Source organism: Tachypleus tridentatus, chromosome 10, assembly GCF_004210375.1.
Source record: "Tachypleus tridentatus isolate NWPU-2018 chromosome 10, ASM421037v1, whole genome shotgun sequence".
Lineage (NCBI taxonomy): Eukaryota > Metazoa > Arthropoda > Merostomata > Xiphosura > Limulidae > Tachypleus > Tachypleus tridentatus.
This window is the reverse complement of record NC_134834.1, coordinates 60,663,578-60,680,568: the sequence shown is the minus strand read 5'-3', so window position 1 is coordinate 60,680,568 and position 16,991 is coordinate 60,663,578. Positions and strand designations below refer to the sequence as shown.

The following is a 16,991-nucleotide window of genomic DNA, read 5'->3' as shown; positions in this document are numbered from 1 at the left end:
GAGAAATTGTGTTTTTTTTTCATAATTTCTCGAGACAATACTTTTAAGATGTTTTTATTTATAATAAAAACATTTCTTAAAACAAAATGGTTTATATAAAATCATTTGATTTTATGGCAAAATAGGTTGTACATAAATGTTATTCCCTGTAGTATTGGTGGTACTGCCTGTCCTGAAGATGGAGTTAGTTCTTGGACAAGATGAACAAATATACAAAACAAAACTGAAAAACTGATTTCTTCGAAAGTTAGTCAAAGTTGAGAAAAGATTTATGAGGAACTCCATGAAAAGCACGAGCAGCAGAAAGGAATCAGAAACTTGTCCAACACGAATCTTCCCATCGGATCCAGGCTTATCAAGGACCGAAATACAAACCTTTTTGGACATTCGCGGCATTCCCTTCTAAAACACAAAAAAGAGAGAGTAAATTAAAAGCTATTAAAAATACTGATATACTAAGTACTCCGTGATTAGAAATTTTATGCTGTTTTAAACATGGCTACATTATTATAACAAACAACAATGTGACAGTTGAACAGCGAAAATGGATTGGATATCGTCCTATTTAGAAGTGAAAAGTATTTAATATTCACTACAACTTTCAATCTACAAATATTTAATCTTACTAAAAAAAAAAACATACTTTTGAAACTTCGAAAAGAACAATATCATTTTCTCTGATGCTTTGTAATGCAGTGACCTTTTTAGTATTATTCTAGCTTTTGCTAATAAGAGCTTCACTAATTCCTGTTATGATTTTTTTGTCGACAGATAATATAATTGTCCTTTAGCAGTTTCAACCACTAACACTAGATATTTTTTTGAAGTGAGTATTATATTAATCTAATCAGAAGTCTTCATTTTATTCAGGATAAAACTTGCCATTTTCCCAAATAAGCAAACAGCTTTAGTGACTTAGAAACATACAAGTTACCGTCCTTTAAGATAAACCAGTAAATTAAACTTCAAAGAGCGAATAAATCAAATGATAATGTGATATTATATGAATGGTGGCTCTTTGTGTGTAGAAACTAAAGCAATGCTCACTTTTTATTCATTTTTGACATTTTATCATCGTTTGTATATAAAACAGTAAAATTTCGTTTTGCTTTTAACCTGTATTATCAACCACCTATTCTCCGTTGCTTCAAACCACATGACCCAACACAAATTATATACAATTTTACCTCAAAATTTATTTAATTAAAAAAAAATTGGCATCAGCCTTTAGTTCTCTAACTGCACTAAGTTACATTATTTAAATCAAATAACGTGTAGGAGGCTAATGCTAACAGGGAGTTTATTTTACAATGTTGAAAGTTGTAGGAAACCAAAATATAAATAAATGGCAACACGAACCATTTTCGTATTACTTCCTTCACTTTTTCTTGTAACCACCTCCAACTCAATATTTTTCTACAATTATTTTATTTTTCTCTATAACTGATATTTCTTGATTGGCAGTATTTTAGCACTACCTCTACCAGCTACTTAGTTTTTTTCACACTGTAAAGTTACTTCTTTTGTCAAAATTCTAAAGTTAACCTTTATTACACAATGGCAAGATGTTACACTGCAGGTACAGGTGCCATACCGATGACGAAGCAGTTTTAAAGGCATATATACATTATACGATTTTTGTACACAACATTTACAACTCATTGAAATGCGCGGTCCTCTGGGTTATCAAATAAAGCTTCAAACGTTATGTACAAAGATCGAAATCTTTGACCATAAACACTAAATTGTGAGACCCAAGAAACAAGCTTCATGCTAAATTGGATATAATGACAACAGTTTTTAATTATTACCTCCAAAGTTTTAAGAGTTGAATGATGTTGAGTGTTAAGATCGTACTAACTCGTACTTCATCTTTCTTTCCAATGTCCATCAACTTAATTTCAGTATTTCTTCCTAACGGTAATTGGCTCATAACAATTTAAACGTAACAAACTGCTTTTTATAATAGGTAATCAATAGCATACATATTTAAAAATAGGTGTTTGATTCTTATTTGCAGCATATTACTTTGTTCTTTCGCCTCTCTCGTTTATTCGTTTTCTCTCGCATCTCCTGGTCTTTTTCTTTTCATTGAATTCCTGTATTTTACACTCCTATCTCAACTCCACACCAAACAAATACTTATATTTTTGACCTTGCATATATTTTCATTATAAACAGAGGATTTTGTAATCTCCATAATGACTGAACCTAGAAAGACTGCCCTATTTCCCATTCACTCCAACAACTTTCTAAGGATTTAGAGTACTGCAAACCCCTAATTCCATGAAGACTGGCCAAATAACATCCGCTTGTTTACACACTCTCAACTCCAACCAGTGTTTGGTAACACTTACATTCGTAACATTGTGTAAATAGAGTTTCTAAACACTTGAATACAAAACCTATAAAGGTCATAATGTTACGTTAAGTCTCACTGTTCGTTGGTAAAACAGTAGCCCAAGAGTTGGCGGTGGTTGGTGATGACTAACTGCCTTCCCTCTAGTCTTACACTGCTAAATTAGGGATGGCTAGCGCAGACAGCCTTCGTGTATCCTTGCACGAAGTTTAAAAACAAACAAACAAATAAAACCTATAATGGCACGAAAAATTGTTATTTGTATTGTTTTTTTATATCGTAACCGCGAGTGCACAATGTTCATCTAATATTACGCAAGTTACACTAGTAGCTAGCACATGCGTATTTTTGTCTCATAGGTCTGAGCTGTACTCGAAAATATCACTAAAAACATGAAAAAGTGACAAGAATCTTTAGCCAACGAATACGGAATTTTGTAGTACTTTTCTAGCTATTATTTTCGAATTGCTATAAGAAACTTCCCTTCACGATTTTAACATAACGTATGGTTATTCTTTCACTAAGGCTTCTAAACATCAGAATGGTATAGAGTTATTTCTTATTATTTTTCTTTCATCACGACTAAGGCGCTAGATTAAATGTTACTATTTGCTTCTTTGTAAAGTATTTAGATTAATAAGAATAAAAACATTATAAACGAAGATCTAAGCTCAACTTAGTCTAGGATGTCAACAATTAGCTTTACATGCCGACATAAAAATTACAAGGGTGTTAAAACATATCAAGTGTATAAAACCAAGGAATTGTTACTAAACATTGTTTCAACCAAATGGCCAAAACAATGTTCGACACATTTTGTATAATGAAGTAATACGGACAAATATAAACGTATGACTTTTCTAGAAGTTTAACAAACTGTTGCTCAGAATAATAACCCTTAAGTTTATCTGTGCGTTATTAATAACATTTAGTGCAAAATAACTAAAATAAATAATTGATAGACCAGCGATAGTGCTTTGTTGTGCATTATCGATTTCAGAGTTTCAAAAGGGGGCCGAGCCAAAAGGTAACACGAAGGGCCCGACAATCTTAACAGTTGTACTTACGCTATTGCCTATGCTTCTTTCTTATTTATATTGTGTCTATTTTTACTCATCTTTCGAAAACATAGGAAAATGTATCACCGTTGTTAGTCCGTGGAACGCTTTTGAGCTGTGCATGGCCAAGTGGCTAACATGCCCTTCTGTGTTTCTGATGATTCAGAGTTCGCAGTCAATTCCCGCAAACTGTGCTGTAAGAATGACAGTCAAATTCCATTATTCAGTCAGAGTTGGATGTTGATACTGTTCATTAGCTGCCTTCCCTTTAGTATATCAGTTAAGAATTACCAATGAAGATAGTTTTAATGTAATGTATCTTTGCTCGAAAATCTGAAACAATGATGAAGTTTATTATTTTTGTCTTCACACGTTTTTAAACAACAAATAATTTATATTACCCAGCTTCAACTGTACTGGACTCATTAACACTATCAATACCATTAAGACTCTGAATTATCTAACTCTCTTGCAGCATTCTTAATTATATGAATTTTAAAAATGATCTTAACAGTGGCACAGCGATACATCTATGGACTTACAACGCTAGAATATGGACAAAGCACAGATAGTCCATTGTGTTAATTTGTGTTTAACTTTAAACAAAAATAATAATAAATTTAAAGTTGACATTGTCAGATATTTTTTTCCAGAATTTCCTTGGAAATATACACAAAGTATTATCCCCGCTTAGCCGTTCGTAATTTTAAATTAATAGACCTTGGTTGATAATATTTGTTGTCGAACAAATATGTACTTCAAATATGAAATAGTGAAATCTTCAGAAACACAAAATGTTAACGCAACTTTTAACGGTTGCTACAAGCATAATAATAAATAAATTTAATATTCCATCTTAAAAGCACAATAGAAAACAAGAAACAGCTGATATATAAATATTTAATAGTTCTAAATCTTTAAAATGTTCATGTCATGTCTGCTTTTAAGGGCGTTTCTCACAGTAAATACATTGTTAGCAAAGGTTGGCCCTACTCTCAATTCTATATTAAGGTATTGGGTTGAAACTCTTACACTTTGAATTGACTTACCTTCTAATTAAATATTCCTACGTACATCCATAGTTTTTTTGCTGTTAAAACTAAAGCTTCAACTTTTTATTATAATCGGTTCGTTTGTTTGCTTGGTTGGTTTTTAAATTTCACGCAAAGCTACTCGAGGGCTATCTGCTCTAGCCGTTCCTAATTCAGCAGTGTAAGACTAGAGGGAAGGTAGCTAGTCATCACCACCCACCGCCAACTCTTGGGCTACTCTTTTACCAGCGAATATTGGGACTGACCGTCGCATTATAACGCCCCCACAGGTGAAAAGGTGAGGTGAGCGTGATTCGAACCCGCGATCCTCGAATTACGAGTCGAACGCCTAAACCCACCGGGTCGTGACGGGCCTCTAATCGGTTCGTGAAACGTCCCATAAAAATGTTTCCTTTTTACTCATAACAGTTGTTTAGGTACTGACTATTAAACGTAATTATATAAACCATCTATTCACTACATTATAGGATGTCTAATATTCAGGTGTAATAAACTGAAAAAGGCAAAATATTTATTTCACTTACTGACATGGTATAATGGACACCTTTTGTTGAACAATGCCCTGTTTTGTTGGAATATGAGTTGCAATGAAACGCCATTGCTTCTTCTTGTTGAGAGCAACTTTTGGAACAATTGTGTTCCCTTGACAGCACGAAGAAGATCCCTGGTCTTCAAAGCTATCATTAAACTCAGCTTCTAGGCCGACGGACCTTGTCGGCCTGTCTTTACTTGGAGGAGGTCCACCAAGTAGGCCTTCAGGAGGTTCCTGAAGACCCTCTCGCTCATCCACAGAAACTGAAGACACATTAAAGTTTTCTCCCAGCATTCCTTTTAATGCAGATGTAACAGCATCTCTGTTGTTAAAAACTCAAGCATAAGTTCAAGTATTTCAAACATAACAACCGTCAATCAGTTGAATTAAACACTGGGAAAAGTTTGGAAAATTACAGTGTGGAATGAACAAAAACGAAACAATAATGCAATATGAAACTTGCGTTAGAAACTGATTACCTATTTACAATGTGATTATGATATGTTATTCTGTTTTGCCAGTAAAAACAATTTATTTATTCTCTGCAGTTAAATCTGCACAGAATATAAATTAATATACGAAAATCGATGTTATTTCAAGAGCAAGAAAAGCTGATTTTCCGCGACAAGAGGGGGCTTCGCAGTGAGAGAAAGCCAAAGACACTGCGAGAAGCATATTTCGCCATTCCAATCATTTAACAAAATATATGTATTTTCAAAGCTAAAATGGGAGTTTTTAAAACCAAGTACTGCAAATAGTCATGTGAAAAATTAAAGTTCTTAGTGACAACTAAAGTTCAATAAATATAGTTTGCTTAAAAGCTATAATATTAACATATATTAGGTTGAGCCTTTAGCGCCCTCTCATACCAAGTTTAAGAACTAAATATAAATAGTTCTGTCACTAATCATGCTTGTTTTTTTATCCGTGGAAGCGTTCTAATGTGACATTCAATCTCAGATTTCGTTGATAGAAAGAGTAACTCAAAAGTTGGCGGTGAATAGTGCTGACTATTTGTCTCCCCTTTAGTTTATCACTTCAAAATTAGAGAAAACTTGCGCTGATAGTCACCCGAGTTGTTTTGCGCGAAATTTAAAATAAGGAACGAACTTGTCGGCAGCCTCACAAAACACCAAGCTTTTGCAGTTACTACATTTTAATTACTGTAACATAATCATTATATGTAAATATTATGAATTTCTATAACTCTTCTTAACTATGAGAATTACTTGAAAACATTTCTTACCTTAGATGAGTTTTGACGCCTAATTACCCCCTATTTTAGTTTTCGAACACAAATTAACTTCTTTCTTTAAAATGTTATTATTCAAATCATAACTTTATCTATAAATACATATAAAATATATAATTTAAATTAGTGCAGATTTTGGACAAATTAATTTGACACTTTGACTTAAGGTGGTTATACTTCAAAATAAACATCTATAAGAAAACTCGAATCTCTTTCCAACAAACTCTTTATAATACTGGTTTAATAGCATCGCAGACACTAGTCCATCAAAACAAAATGACTAATAGCTCAAAGAAATATTGACCAGACTCCGCTATATAAAAACGGTTATGTACTACCTGTCTTTGGCCCAACATGGCCAGGTGGTTAAGGCCCTCGATTCGTAATCCGAGGGTAGCGGGCTCGGATCCCCGTCACACTAAACATGCTCGCCCTTTTAGCGGTGGGTGTGTTATAATGTGACGGTCAATCCCAGTATTCGTTGGTAAAAGAGTAGCCCAAGAGTTGGCGGTGAGTGGTGATGACTAGCTGTCTTCCCTCTAGTCTTACACTGCTAAATTAAGGACGGCTCGTGTGGCTTTGCGCAAAATTCAAAACAAACAAACCCTCTCTTTGATTGTCTTTTGTTTGTCACAAACGTTTTTCTGAGTTTACTCTTCATTGTAAAATCAGTTTTCCATGTATACTGACTGAACTAATAATTTTTCTTAGAAAGTAAAAACGTCTAATTTTTCTCGTGTTCAATTCCTGAAATATAAGTTTAAAGGATTATTAACACGTAAGTTGGTGTAATTGCGTCTACCAAGCGATTTTTGTTGGCTTTTCTCTAAATTTTTGGTTATTGAATATCACCACAACTAATTTTGATATAATTTTAATAACTGCTTAAGGGAAGAACGCGAATATTTAATTAAAAATATCAAATAGGAATTGTCGTTCTATACTCCAGACAAGTTCTTATGCTCAATGCTCGAATATATATGAGAGACTACCGGCATGACCAGGCGGTCAGGGCACTCAGGGTTCGCCCGTACACCAAGCGTACTCACCGTTTCAGCCGTGATAGCGTTGTAAGTGACAGTTAATCCCATTATTCGTTGAAAAAAGAGTATCCCCAGAGTTAGCAGTGAGTGGTGATGACTAGCTGCCTTCCCTCTAGTCTAACACTATTAAATATGGAAGGCTAACCTAGATAGACCTTGCATAGGTAGCTTTGTGCGAAATTCCAAACAAACAAGCCGATAATATCGTTCAATTAACTTCTTATTTATCTGAAAAATAAGCTTCTGAAGTAATGAATACGTGTTTATATAATATTACAAACAGCTCTACCCAGTAAGTAAACAATTATTTCAAGTTAAACAGCTGATCTTACGTTATAATTCCGAAATTCTGAAGAAAAAAAAAGACACTTTTTATGTACTGGTTTAAAATATTTTGATTTTTGGTTATTCGTATAGCAACTTTATTTAACAAGAAAAAAAACACTTATTTTTAAAATTAAAAAAAAAACAATTTTATAACGTCATGCCCAATATGAACTGGTATTTCATTATACTGATCAACCAAACATAGATTATGTTCAGAATATAGATTATATAGTGTTATCTTACATTGGATAGTTATCCACGTGCTCACAGTATGTTGCTCCAGGTTTCGCACATGCTGGCCGCTGGCCGGGAGGAGCAGGAACGAACGGATTCTCTTCATCACCTTCCTGATCACAAACTGAGAGGGCGAAGAAACTGCAGACCACAAAAATGGTCTCTAGTCGTGCGTGGCAGACAATCATTTTCTTTTTATTCAATTTATTGCTAGAAACCAAACAAAATCAAATATTAACGTTACATTTTGTTATTAATGCAATCCCTTACCTACATTAATTTGTAAGCTTTCCATTTATCATTACTTCTTACATTATTAAACATTTTAACTATACTTACGTGACTAGTGATTAAACTTGAATAATTTATTTATCAGGAAGTAGTTATCTCTAGTACTCTGGTGTGTTTCAAGATGGTGTAAAATAATAGTGTAAAACCTTAAACAGGGTCAATGGTATGCTGTTGGTCCTTCGGGTGTGTTTTGAGGTAGTGTAAAGTAAATAACTCGATGTTTTGCATTTAGAGAAATAATATCCCGATTCTACTTGTTAAAAGTTTCAAGTAACCGATACTTGAAAATTGAAGCTGACCTGACACCAAAGTGTTTAACCGTAATCGGTTTATTTTATGTGTGTGTGTGAAAAATATCAACGTTCATAAAATAGTATATTATCTCTATTTAAATTTTTTATGCATATATCAAGGAGCAACTTAAATAAATTCGTCGAATTTCGAATTAGGCAGAAAGAAGTTGACGTCGTTTTTATTAGCAAAAATATTTTTTACAAATGTTTACAATTATTTCACACAAAAATTAATAACCGTCTATTGATTATCGTATCTTAAGCAAAGCTCGCTTTTTTTATAAATACTTAAAAGATCTGTCAAGTATTATTAAAAAGATTATAATTTACATTTCTTAGAAGTTACAGAATAAAATCATTTCTTAGAAATAAAAATAGCAAAATTGTTTAAAATCATTACTGACGTATTTTCTTGATCCTGCGTCAAACGTTTAGATAAAAAGACATCTAATTTTAAACTGAACGTTTGGCTGAAAATGTAAAATAACTGTAAAAATCCAACGTATCTACTAAAATACTTTTTGAAAGAATGTTTGTTTGTTTTTGAATTTCGCACAAAGCTACTCGAGGGCTATCTGTGCTAGCCGTCTCTAATTTAGCAGTGTAAGACTAGAGGGAAGGCAGCTAGTCATCACCACCCACCGCCAACTCTTGGGCTACTCTTTTATCAAAGAATAGTGGGATTGACCGTAACATTATAACGCCCCACGGCTGGGAGGGCGAGCATGTTTGGCGCGACGGGAATGCGAACCCGCGACCCTCAGATTTTGAGTCGCACGCCTTAACACGCTTGGCCATGCCGGGCCTCTTTCTGAAAGAGGATTCTCTTATTATACGTGCGTTTAACTCAACATGTTTAATGTTTACACACATCTGTTGGACAATTTGTATCTGTACTCTAAATGTTTAATAAAGTTTAAAGTTTGCACACATCTGTTGGACATTTTGTATCTGCACGTAACTTTGAAAGGTTTTCACGAGAACCACACATAGTTTCTCTAAACAAGGAAATTCCTTTGAATGGCTAATAACCAATAACCATGACTAAATAAAAGATTAGGTAAAAAGTTTCCTGGTAGCGTGCATTATTTCAAGTACACTAATAAACTACGAGAATAATAGAATTATTTGTTTGAGACAATTTTTTCGGTCGTTTGATTAAGAATTTTGGTTTGATGTGCCAAAACACTTTTATACGAATATAGTTAAATCACAGAGCTGTTAAAGCTCATTTGAAACTTCCATGAATAGCCTTTCTTTATAATGAAATATTCTACTTTTTCACACATACGTAAACTAAGCTAGGAATGAAAAACGAGAATGGGCAAATAAATCAGTTTCAGTAAAGTAACAAAGAGTTCTTGGTTAATGGCAGTGTACTGTCAACAATGACAAAATTAAATGTTTGACACCAAATACCGCTGAAAACGATTACGTGCATGCGTTTATATTCTTGTTTGCTGCATTGTAAACTAAGACTAGCAATTTTTTTTTGCTCCAAAATTGAGAGCATATTTACTCTGATAGGGAAAGAAACAACTTTTTAACTAGAATTTTTAGTCCACGCATGCACATTATTATTGCCACTAAAAGTCACAAAGTGGGATTTGTTCCAACTTTAATCATCCTTGGAGTTTACACACATACATTATTCCAGAGAATCACACTTCTGTTGATTGTATCTGAACTCGTATAAAAACAAACATGAATTATTGTAAGATCAGAGTTTTGGCACTAAATACAAGGTGACCGTGGATTTTCATTTGAATTGTTTTCACAAAATTTACACTAGTGCGTAAGGTAAACTGTACGAATTAACGTGTATTCAGTTAATCATTACAGAAATGGTCATATTACCGATACGTTTATTTTATAAATAACTTTAGTAGTTACCTGTTTAAAATAGCAAGTTTATTTCTATTGCTAATTTAAGTGAACAATCGAATTATTTAAAAATCTGGACATTTTATTAAGTTAGGCCTTTTAGTTAACTACGTAAAATTGTTAACACATTTAATTTTTTATTTAACTCACTAAAACTACAGTCTGGCATGGCCTGACGGTTAAGGCGCTCAACTCGCAATCTGTGGATTGCGAATATAAATCTTATTACCGAATATGCTCGCCTGTTTAGCGGTGGGGCATTATAATGTAATGGTAAATCCTACTATTCATTTGTGAGGAATAGCCCAAGAGTTGGCGGTCGATGGTGTTGACTAGCTATCTTTGCTCTATCACTTCAGAAGTAGGGACTGCTTGCGTAGATAACCCTCAAGTAACTATGCACGAAATTTGAAAATAACAAAAGTAAATTTAGTTTTTTGGTTATCTAAACAATTGGTAAGTTTAACCACAAAGCTGACCAATTACATCTATTTTCTCTGAAGTTTTTTAAAGTTAATGTAACGTAGCTTTCAGAGAATAAGTTAGTTAAACTATTAAACTACTACTATGTAATAATTTGCTGATGCAATTTACGTGGATTTTTTTTTAACTATAAAGTCGAACATGATTTACTGGTTAGTATGTTGTGCTATAAATTTAAGTGTCTACGAATCATTTTCTGTGGCCCGCAAAATCGCATTCTCTACTAAAAAAACGTGGTGCTTTATAAGAGTGATAACCTTTTAATATATCAAATCAAAATTAAGAACCACTACTGTATATAGCGCTTGTACATCTTTAAACAAAAGTCCGACACAAACAGACACGCTCCTTTCAAGGAAATGGCCCTAAGTAGCCATTGGAGTCTAAGAGGTTTGTAAGTGTATAAAATAAAGATAAGAAAGTAAGGTGAAAAGGTCATTCGTATATGGCTCATGATTCTAATATTACTCGAATACATCATCGTAAGTTTCATATCCACAATCCAAAGTTAGATACAGTTTACCACATAAGCAGCATTTTATAAACCTAATGGTTTTTGCTGTCGCAAATTACTTACTCTCTCTCAAGTTTCTAAGTAAATAAGAAATGCATTTATAGCTTACAAGCAGTCTTTAAAACATTCCCAATAAACCCAGTTTAACACGATCTTTTGAAATTGTTGAAAACTGAGCATTTCTAAAAGATACAAAGGACCAAACAAGCATAACATACTCTGATATAAGAAGAAACGTCAGCATGACGTCATAAGCAACAACGTCAGGTTTAATTTTTATTTTATTTTTTTAATTTTTGGTTTATATAACTTGAATGAAGTCATCATGTAAATGACTTAAAGTTATGACGTTTTCCTTGATAAGGAAAGCTTTATTTGCATACCTGAAAGAGCACAAGTTGCTAATCCACTTTTCAACTATTTACCTCCCAAAAAAAAATTACTCCTGTTATTTTGATTTCTGATATTTTGATTTTGAAATACCTTATTACACAGCACAAGGTCCTCCGCTAGTACAGCGATAAGCGTACAGATTTACAATGCTAAAATCAGGCGTTCGATTCCCCTCGGTGAGCTCAGCAGATAACCCGACGTGGCTTTACTATAAGAAAGCACACACAACACAGGCGAATTATTTGGCTATATCACTTATTTTTGTTCTTCTGCTGCAGAAAAGTAAAAACTACGATTTTAATCTCTGATCATTTCAGCTCATATCCATGTCCCTTATCCATATTCGATTTCGAGATGATTTCTAATATTAACGCCAAAACTTACGTATATATACACTGGAAAATGAATACGTTTGTGGGCTGACTACCGTAAGAACCAATCGCCAAATCTTAGCTTTATAAACTCTTAAGTTTATCATTGAAAGCTTATAAAGGAAAGCTTTCAGAAAGACTAAATAAATTGTGTGCCAGGTTTCAGTGAGTCTTTTCTTCTTCTCAATTTGTCTTCAAAACACCTAGATGTGACAGCTAAGTAGTGAGCAACTATTAAGGTGTTTCCCCATACAATTCATATACACGACCACGACGCACTTAAAATATCTCAGCGAATTGAGAAAATGATAATAATTACAACAGAAAAATAAAGTAGACGTAATGGTTATTTAAAGCTTCTCGAAGTTATCAGATGTATCAAAAACTTTCTTAGTATAAATTAAAAATATTACATATATGATTACAGAAGTAAAACTTCACTAAGTCGACTTTTATAAGTTAAAACATGAATCACTAAATGTTAACAACAAATAAACAAAATAACTCCAATAAATAAATATTACCAAAAAGTAAACAAAATGATTCTAGTAATTAAATATTGGCAACAGATAAATAACTTCAGCGATTAAATATTTTTAATGGGCAAACAAAATAACTCTAGTAATTACTCGTTACTAATGAATAAACAAAAAAATTTCAGTAGCTAAATCTTATATGAAATAACGTTGTGTGTTTGTGAGTTCGTTTTCCAATGAAATCTTCTTACAGTTTTGTAACTAGCTGAACCAATTTTTGTAGGCGCGTTCATGGTAGCCCGAGGAATGTTATTATGTATATAACATAATTTTCCTAACAAGTGGGAATTAAAATTTTCCAGAAAACCAACAAAGAATGATGGGGATCCCAGAGTTGGTTTTCAGGGTCGATAAATCTGAATGCAGCACGGAATTTTGTGTTTACGAACCCCCCATCATGATACAGAGGTGCCACGTTTGAAACTGTATTCATAACCCCACATACAGAAACAAAGAAATAAAAATCCCTTTCGTGACTCGGCGGCAAAATTGAGAAACTTATAACACCAAAAAGATATATCTTCATGGTGAGCACATTGTGTGAATTTTTACTTAGCCACAAGAAAAGAAGTGCTTAAACAGATGTTTCAAAGTGATAGTGTTATAAAATCAATTCATTAATGAAAAAGTTCAATAGGTCTTTACAGTTAATTTGCAAAATATAAGTATTCTGTACAAAAACTGGAAAAAAAAGAAATACGAGTAGGAACAAATAAACAAGAAAAAAATTCCTTTTACGTGCATTAATTATACTCCTCTCAAGGAACACATATTTTCAGGGACAACACTTCCAAGAACAAATATAATACAAACCTTGCTAACTGTTCAGCAACGAGTACAGTCAGATCTATATATTTATCGAATGCTGATCTTTACATTCAGATTGTTTGTTTGTTTGTTTTGGAATTTCGCACAAAGCTACTCGAGGGCTATCTGTGCTAGCCGTCCCTAATTTAGCAGTGTAAGACTAGAGGAAAGGCAGCTAGTCATCACCACCCACCGCCAACTCTTGGGCTGCTCTTTACCAACGAAAAGTGAGATTGACCGTCACATTATAACGCCCCCACGGCTGGAAGGGCGAGCATGTTTGGCGCGATTCGGGCGCGAACCCGCGACCCTCAGATTACGAAGCGCACGCCTTAACGCGCTAGGCCATGCTATACATTCAGATACATACATACACGCTAATCACTTAAGTCTCATTTTTGCAAACATAGATTTATAATTATAGATATTGTTTAAACTAACTACAAACGACTAATTTTACAAACACTGGTGTATACAGGCACATAAGTGGGTTTGATTTTTTAAAAATGCGCAAGAACCACGTGAATCCGATTTTCCAAGGATAGATGTACTAACCAAAGTACCTACCTTGTAACGCCTAGCTTGAAAAGTAATGCTATAAACAAGGTCCTGTGCAATACTTTTCTCCTGTCTTGAGCCAGCTGCCTTCCCTCTACTCTTACACTGCTAAATTAGGGACTGCTAGCGCAGATAGCCCTCGTGTAGCTTTGCGCAAAATTCAAAAACAAAACAAAAACAAATTTTCTTGAGTCGTAGTACACGAACCGTTGATATGATACGTATGTACTCACGCTACACACAGTTTTAAACACTACTATAATTTGGCATCGGTTTAGGTATTTTACTACTGACCTCCTGGAACAATGAATTCAGTCCTCATTCGTGGCAGTAACATGGAAAAATCTGAATGGCTACCAACTTCAAACCACTCACTTGCTTATATATAAAGTCTCTTAAACTCGATATTCGGGTTTAAACTGAGCTCCTCTAGCATATTTCATCAAAACGTGTTCGCTAGTTCATGACAAGCTGCTACACTAGACAGATAAGCATACCACTATCCACGTGAGTATAACAAATACGCATATTAATTATCTATTTCCTATTTTTTGACGCTCCTTGTATATTACACATTACGTTGTTTACACCAGAAGAAACCATGCGTTAATAAAGTGTTTAATCAGCTAGTTAAAACCATCACATGTTTACTTTACGACACATGTAAGTCAATCGCATTCAGCACTTGTTATTTATATTAATGTGCATAAAATAAAATTTTATTTTCGGTTATAGGATAAGTTAAAATGTGTGTAATAAATAATATCCTTATGTTAACTTGCTTTAGTTGCATATTTCCGATCCTAGAACAGGATTAGATAGAGGACTTGACTTAAACATCAGTCCAACGACTCCTTCCAAAAACACATCATATCAAACTATTGGATTAGATATACTACCCTTATCAACATTTCTAAATCATAGCAAATAAAGGATTAGTAGACCACGTGATTTGAATATGCTCACCAACTACTTCCAAAAACGCTTACATCATAACAAGCGTTCCTGCCCTGATGAAGCCGCAATGGCAAAACTTTGGCCGAAATAAAATTATCGGTTTTTGCTAACTTTATTGTCAAGATGTTTAAATATCTCTAGTACATACTACCAATTGAGAAAGCAAACTACATACAGACTCACGCAAAAAAAAATAATGATCCATTGCTTTGTAGCTCCCAACAGCAAAGCGGTAAGTTTTTCAAGACTTATAATTCTAAAATTCTTGGCTCAAGTTATGCGACAGTCGCAGTTTAAATAGGCCATTGTGTTGTTTTGCAACGGAACGAATAAATTATCCGTTTCACAACAAAGTAGCGGAACTTAAATATTTGGGTTAATACAGTTTTCTACATTCTACAGGATAAAGTTTTGTAATTTTGTACTTTTAACTGTAGCATTTTCATAAAATAGAAATCGCTGTCTTACAAAATGTGTTAAGCAAAACCCAAGAAAGTATTCCTTTAAACATAGGAACAAATATTCAGGACAGGAACAGAAAAGTAAATTGAACATTAAACAAAGAAAAATATTTTCAAGATAGAAATGTAGTTTTTTATATTATATATGTAAACTCAAGATAGCGTAATGTTTGTAAAGGAAGCATTATTGTTCAGCAAAATGGGTAATATCTATGTTATGACAAACCTGGACTGTTGAATCTCATAACAGAAAATAAAAATGAAACTATAACTATATAGTTTCTGTCCTAACTGTAACAGTATTTTCGAAGTTTTTTTAAAACTGTATATTAACCGTAACAAGAAATAAACTATTTCAAAGCTCTTTTAACTGAAAATTTCAAAACAAAGATTTAGATTTGTAAACAAATCAAAACAACACTAGGAACCTGAACTAATTACGTAACGAAACATCATTTGTTTATTGTATTTTAAAGAAACGTTACTTATATAACACATCTAATTACCTTTTTTTCAGTAATTCATTATTTAGAATTTTTACACGGTAAAGACATGATGGATTATAAGAAATTGATTATTTAAGAAACTATTAATAACATTAATTAGTTTTGAAGTTAAAATACATAGTGACTATCTTTGAACTGAAAAACTGTTTATTAAGTAAACAGTTAGCTATGTCCTACTTTCATAACTCGTGTAAGAAATTTTTGATCAATCAAAACAATAGTTTCACGATTTCACATGTTAAGGGTTAAGGAAACCAGTAGGTTGAGAATATTGTTTTAATTTTCTAGTAGTAGAATGGCAAGGCTGCATGTTTGTAAAATGTTTTCTTTTGATTTAATTATTTCAGAAATCTTATAATGCACATAGTATTCCACCTGTTTTATTTGATCACACAGTGATTTGAAAGTTGGCATAATTATTATTATTTTATCTGATCTATAGATTAACAAAGACTGGTTTGATCTGGTTTCGTAATACCTTACACAAAGTGTGAACAAACTCATTCTTACAAACTATTAGCAAAGTTTCTCAACTTGGTTGTATGTCTACAGATTTATAACACTAAAATCAGGGGTTCGATTTCCTTCAATGGATATATCAAATAGCCAGATGTGACTTCGCTATAAAACACACACACTCTTCAAGTTGGAGGTTTATTAAATTGCCAAATGTTTGAACGTTTTTTTTATTTTTCGAGTGTTAGAGGTTCGACCATTCAAGAAAGCCCTCACACTGACGAATCTGGCTAAATGTAAAAAGATAATTTTATTTACAACATTACAACCTTCGATAGTAAGCTCATAGGCTCTGTTTCAGTGTTGTAACTATAATAATGGAAGCATATAAGATAAACATTAAGAGTAATAAGCAACACTTTAGACGTACAAATCTTGATTAATTTGTATACAAAACCACCTTTCCTGCTGGTATTACAGATATGTGAAAAAGATTGCTTGGTTAAGATTCTCTTCACTGATGAAGACGGTAGTTTGTATGGAAACTTATGGCAGGTTTTTACCCATTAGTTTTAATGAAAGTATTTTACCCTTTTCTACTTTACATTAAACCTTGTCTGGTGT

At 33.2% G+C, this 16,991-nt stretch overlaps 1 protein-coding gene across 2 annotated transcripts in view; it reads right to left on the bottom strand.

Annotated features, from left to right (window-relative positions):
* Positions 1-38: 38 nt before the first annotated feature.
* Positions 39-16,991, bottom strand: part of LOC143229391 (uncharacterized) — a 67,564-nt gene continuing 50,611 nt past the window's right edge. For both annotated transcript variants that reach the window (XM_076461657.1, XM_076461658.1), the window contains exons 2-4: positions 7,867-8,067; positions 4,994-5,323; positions 39-402 (exon numbers count right to left, since the gene is read on the bottom strand). In XM_076461657.1, coding sequence (XP_076317772.1) covers positions 270-402; positions 4,994-5,323; positions 7,867-8,067 — 664 coding nt within the window. In that variant the 3' untranslated portion in view covers positions 39-269. The remainder of the gene's footprint in view (positions 403-4,993; positions 5,324-7,866; positions 8,068-16,991) is intronic.